Source organism: Acanthaster planci, linkage group LG13 (genome assembly GCF_054643075.1).
Source record: "Acanthaster planci isolate LZ-2023a linkage group LG13, COTS_SCS, whole genome shotgun sequence".
NCBI classification, from domain to species: Eukaryota; Metazoa; Echinodermata; class Asteroidea; order Valvatida; family Acanthasteridae; genus Acanthaster; species Acanthaster planci.
In genome coordinates, this window is record NC_141789.1 from 5,308,745 (window position 1) to 5,314,946 (window position 6,202).

A 6,202-nucleotide genomic window follows, 5' to 3' on the forward strand; every position below is an offset into this window, starting at 1 on the left:
AAAACATTAGGCTATAAACGGTTAGCTGACTTCCTGTCATCAGTGCACTGCATGGCTTTGACATAGAAATGGCCAAGCAAATCCTATAAGGCTTTAAATTTTTCATATACAGTATCAGTATTAAGAATTAATAGTCACGTTTAACATTGTGATTTTTTTACATATACACCTAGACAAGTTGGAAAATGCACTTGATTTGACAACATGTAAGGAAATAAGAAGGGAATTTTTAAGGAAACCAGTAGATGAGAGGCATGATCTTGAAGTGCACATGTTGATGCTCTTTTGCAAATCATACATGAACAATCAATTGCTTTGGACATTATCTAAATCATATTAGGTTCTTAACAACATAGTTTGTGTCAGTAACAAAACTTTACAGACAAACCGAATGAACGTTGTTGAGAAACGGTTAACACCCATACCTTGTGCGTGAGTTGAGAGAACTTTGGAACAGTCTCAGGTGCAGCCTTAGGCCTCTCACCAATGCTGTCTATGTGTTCTTCTGTCTCCTCATCATACTCAAACTGCTTCGGAAGTGACTCCTCATCATCATCTCCACTCAGCTTTGGCTTCTTGGATTTCTTCTCCTTCCTGAGTGTCACTTTCCTCTCCTTGCCTGATGCACCATCATCCTGGCAAGAGAGGTTGAAATTTTACTCACTTGACTGAATATTAACTGAAGCATCTCAACACAGACAACAAAATTTGGCATAGGACATGTGTAACATACCCTTAGGAGATCTTAAAATATGTGCAACCTGCAAGAACATAGTGCACAGAATTCCTTTGACATTTGTGGAAATTGTATTTGTCACACTGAGGAAAACAAATCACAAATCATTTAGGAAAATTCCGAAAAAAGCCACAAGGATGCAGTGCTGTACGGTGCGACCAAAACAGTTGCATTTGCGGCTAAAAAAATGATGATGTTCGACCAAATGTTTAATTCTTATCGCCAATGGCGACCATGATTTGTGCCCTGCCCAGTTTTCTTCTGATGTGTCTCAATATAATCACTTGGTTTTCCTCCGTCTTACTATGTAAATGAGCCCGAGTTAACTGCAGCGTAGCTTACACAAAGGTACATACACGCACGTACAGGTACTAGGTACCCGAGTCGACTGGTTTAAATTCAAGATTCAATTCAAGATTAATTTATTCAACCAATGATTAAAAGAAAACAATCAAAGAAATTTGTAATGTTGGACTCGCATAAACATACAAATAACTCCATTAAAAATACCATACAATGAAACTATACACATACTCATTTCATAAAATCCCATTAATAAAAACACAGACAAATAATGGTGTAAATCTGTTCGTAAAACCAAATATTCATAATTATTTTATGATTCAATATTCCCATTATTAACCACTTCCTGCTGGGGACTCCGGAATCGGAGAAGTATGATTTGTATGTGTGGCCGGGGTCTCTCAACTCGGACAAAGGAAACAGGGCCCTGTAACAAAAGACCGTACTCCGAACACAAAAGACCAGACTGCTGGGCATAATCAACATTTTTCACTCTCAAAAGTGGTAATAATCCAGCCTTGTTTTGAAACTGTATACCAGGGTTTGGGGCATTTATAGCGAGCGGATTACCACCAGGGACAAAAGTGCTCCACCACCGCAACGATGAGCCACACAGCACCGCTGCACGCTAATCTGGCCCCTATTGAAAAGAGGTCAGCAGTGCACTGAGCCAGGTTCGTGAACAAAAGAGAGTTACATAACACCGCAAAATCTGAACTCTTTTTACAAGGCTGCAGGCCTGGCTGAAATACTCGGGCGTCAATGAAGGTCACCTGTCAACTCAGAGTAGTCCTAAAGATTACTTCGTGTTGCTATAAACGTCCGTTAAATGAAATGCTAAATTTTTGAAGAAAAAATGATAATTATGCCGGCCCAGCATCATCAACATTGAAAAATGCCCCAGCATAAAGTGGTTAAAAACCCGCACGGCTGATGGCATAAAACTATATTTGAAACGGTTGGTTTTTGTTTTTGTGGTCGCATGCGGTATAGAGTACAGATCTGTACTCAGATGTACTAGGAGTCTATGTATGTCACAATTCCAGTGCCGGTCCGGTCCCAGGTCCGAAATACTCAAACGTAAGAGAACAAACATGCCTTGTCTTTTCTTCCAGCTTTTTTTTCATATAACATGGGTGTCATTTTTGATAAATTCCACAAGCACAAAAACCTGTCTGTCCTGCGGATAATTGACAGAATAATGTTTCTGTGTGTTTTGTCAGATTTTGTACATGTTACTTGTGTATTTTGCATATGTGTACAGTATGTACAAAAAGCAACCTAGCACCTTACCTTTTTTTCTAGGAGCCAGTGACTCCTCATTTTAATTTTTTCTGTACGGCACTGCAATGATGACAACCCAAGAGTACTTTTCACCATGCATTAATGCAGGTCACACAGTTTTTCCCCTAACAGTTTAATCATGCTATTGAAACCAAAGCGACAAACCAGCGATATCAGAAAGATTGTGATAACTGAACCACCATCTTTGAATTGCAAGAATCATGAAAGTTACCTCAAACAGAACCAACTGGTCATGTTTTCTCTTGACAGGCTTTTGCTTCAGGGATGAGTCAATCTTGTTTTTGCCACGACCACGGGGAAAGCTTTCTTCATCCATAGCCCTGCATGTACTGCTTCAAAGAAAAAACTATGATTTGCACTCAGTGACAACTCTTTTGTCTTGGCCTAAGATTGGATTTGAATTATATTCTCCAACATTGCTCAGATGCACTGCCGGTGCAACGATATGTTATTGGTGATTGGGGGTGCTTTCAACAGTCTTAGTGAATCTGGAAGAAATTCTGAGTCTACCTTGCAGGTGTAAATCATATTTCAAAGTTGCATACAGTAACAACGCACAGCGTATCTACACGTGCTGACTTTGAACCAGCACGTGAACCAAGAAGTGCATACTCCATTCCTTTGCACTGCACTTCCTGGTTCAATATGAGGTCATACTTCGGTACTCTATAGTTACAGAATTTGAAGATGGGTTGCTGTCTACTTTGCTGCATTGGAAAGGGAGCCAGACTACGTAGTCTATAACAAGTGGATCTCAGACTTTGTTTCCCATTAAAAAAATCTTCCAGGAATATGAATCTACCAAACTAGAAAAGAATAACATGTATGGAAAGTTAACAGAGCATTTGATTGGGAAAACAGAGAAAATAATACAGGAATAACATTTTAAAACTAAAAAAGTGATGCACAGTGCAAGGCACAAACTCAGCACACAAAAAAGTTCACTTCACAGCAAAGGTATCAATTGAGCTATTGGTGTCATGCCATTTAGCATCAACAAGGGTCAATACATCTAAGTTATTCAAGCATGTTTATGCAAATTGTAATTATAATATTAACTAAGCTTCTCATATTCCATATATCACATTTAAAATGATATTCGAGTGTGGAAATTTGAGCGACAAAGTCAGTTCTGCTTGTGCAGCCCAACTGGCCGCCGTCTTGTTTACGCAAGGAGGGCTGAGAAAGGAAACATGGCGACCCCCATACACCCTGAAAGTTTTGTTTTTGCTGTGTAAATCTGGACAAAAATTCCCTGTTTCTCTTACACAGTGGCACTGTTAGCATCTGTAAAATACAATACCACTTTGAAATCTTTAGAGGGTATTTTCAAGTTGTTGACGCCTTGTTGATGCTAAAAAATAGCACGACTGAGCTATTCCAGTACAACAGCCATGACAATAATGAGTAGAAAATTGATATACATGTAGATTGACAATGACGATTGTCCAACTATACGACCATGACCATGATGACGACCCCGTGTTAAGAGCTGCAAGACAGACAGAGTACTAGTGACTTGCAGTTCTGTTGGCAGGGTGGTCTGATCTTGAGATCGTGTTATCATGGTTAACGTTATAGGCTACTGCCCCCAGAACTGTGCTGTGACGTGTGGTTCGTCGTAACGCGTCCATCATGTCCATGCCACAGGGGCGTCCGCCGCGCGCGTGGGAGCAAAGCGGACAACAAAAATTAAAGCCCTAACGGAACCAATTATATGCTAAAATCATTATATGAAAGAATTAATACCTGATTCACTACTTTCACGGTTTCAATGCAAGACAGCGATCGAGAAAGGAATTTAGACAAGTTTTTCCCATACAAGCTGTGAGCACATGTATCACGATCTGGAAGTCGCCATCTTTAAACTGACTAATCTCGCGAGAAAAACGCAGTTTTAGCGAGACCGAAGTATGGAGTGCCAACAGTTTAAAATAAGATGGGTTTTATCACGTTCGCACGTGCACTTCTTATTTTGGACTATGCAGGGAACACATGCTTGCATGGTGTAAACATGCTCCCATAAGATATCCAATATAATAGTGGCAAAAGCACAAGGGTATGGTACAAATCAAACTATCCTAAAAAAAAAAGGTTTTTTAAAGAGTACTTGGCATTGGTGACAATTGTGGAATATTTTTGCTATTTTGTTCGTTTTTTGTGCTTTTACTCTTCTGGTGACGGGAGGGCCGTAAATAAAAAATCAAATCAGCAGCAACAAATCATTAAAAATGAGAGGGGTGCCAGGGGACAATCATTTGGGAGCTATTTGTTTTTTAAGTTTGTTTTCCAGTCTTTTTTTTTTGGTTGTACCAATTAAATTCAAAGCCAAGGTTAGGACCTTTCATCACATGCTTAGTGCCAGTGGCGTAGCTAGGATTTTACCGGTGGGGGGGGGGCACAAAGGGCACCAGCATCTTAGGGGGGCACCAGATTTCTGTGGTGTGTTTTTTGGGGGGCAGCCTTGTTCAATACCCATTCCTCCGTTTTTTTCAGGGGGGGGGGCACCTGGGGGCCGGAGCACCAGGAATTGGTTGGAATAAGTTTACCATTTGAATGTTTGCATTTTGTACTTGATTATTTGGGGATAGATGGAAGTTTATTTGAAGAATTTGTTTTGGTAAGATTAGTGGCTTCCTTTGACAAAGAATGTTAATGAAACCAGTTTGATACACAAAGCTGAGTTGATGAAAAAATAGGCCTTACATTCAGTTGCCTTACTTCACTTAATCTGCCATCAGATTAATTTATTTTACACATACAACTAGAGAATCTTATTGATTGTGATGTTGCAATTTTTTAAACTCTAATTATTTCAGACCATCACAGCTGTGTGAGGAGTGAGGGGGGGTAGAATTTGTCTCTTAGATCTCAGCTGTCCCCTGCACAATTATCTTGACCCCCTTCCCTGACGTTGTGAGCATTTTGAGTGGAGTTGCCAGAATTTGTATCAAAGGTGATGGAGGCTGCATTTTTAAAAGAATAATTCAGTCATTTTGTCTGTCTTCCAAATTGATAGCAACGGGGTAATTTTTTTTATCGGATAGCATACCACCCACACCTTCCCGATATGCTATGTAACTGAAGACTTTTTTCAAGATGTTTTTTTTTTTTTTAAACTTTGAGAAAACACTCATAAATCCCATTGTATTGTACTTTGCCTGGTGATGACTATTTTATTAACCTTCAGATTTTAATCTCCACCTTAACCTCTAATAAGAAATAAATTTCAGAGACATGTTCCCTGTGAAAAAATAGACATTGTATAATTTTACAGAAAATAATGCCATTGGTCACCGTATGGTACAAAACTAAACATTCCTTTAGACATTAAATACATTTACACATAGAAATTATTTTTAAACAGTTCATTTAAAAAGATAATATACCATCACACTGAAACCCTTCTTGTCGGCTCATCAACATGAACTGAAAAATCAGAGCCAACATAAGATTTCTTGCAGTGAGTACAATGCAGTTCCCAAAGTTTGTCTGAACAGCTTACTTGAAAATGGTCATCTGTAATAAGTATTCTGATTCTTGGTCTTAATACAGTCAACTCTTGATATAAAAAACACTAAACACTAACCAAAAAATACTTTTATAAAGAGTAAATTTTGTGAATCGCAATTTCTGGAATTCATACGTTTTTCTTTATTTTTCCATTCCATTTATAACAAGTCCTGGTTATAACAAAGTAATTTGTCTGGTCTCTACAGTTGACTGTAATTTAATGCTCAGGTTGTTACATGAGGTATTTCTCTGAAAATGCTTGAAACTTCTGCAAACTGATTTTCACTGACATGTGCTCACAATGATCACAGATTTTGAGGTCATATCTAATGAGAAAAGGGCTGT

At 38.7% G+C, this 6,202-nt stretch overlaps 1 protein-coding gene across 2 annotated transcripts in view; it reads right to left on the minus strand.

Moving 5' to 3' along the window:
- LOC110982473 (protein RRP5 homolog) overlaps positions 1-4,233 on the minus strand; it is a 45,088-nt gene extending 40,855 nt beyond the window's left edge. Inside the window, exons 1-3 of one of the 2 annotated variants that reach the window (XM_087144897.1) lie at positions 4,094-4,233; positions 2,556-2,673; positions 426-635 (exon numbers count right to left, since the gene is read on the minus strand). In XM_087144897.1, the coding sequence (XP_087001023.1) occupies positions 426-635; positions 2,556-2,660 (315 nt within the window). In that variant the 5' untranslated portion in view covers positions 2,661-2,673; positions 4,094-4,233. Of the gene's footprint in view, positions 1-425; positions 636-2,555; positions 2,677-4,093 lie in introns of both variants that reach the window. The other variant, XM_087144899.1, reaches the window with a different exon arrangement.
- Between the last annotated feature and the right edge of the window lie 1,969 nt (positions 4,234-6,202).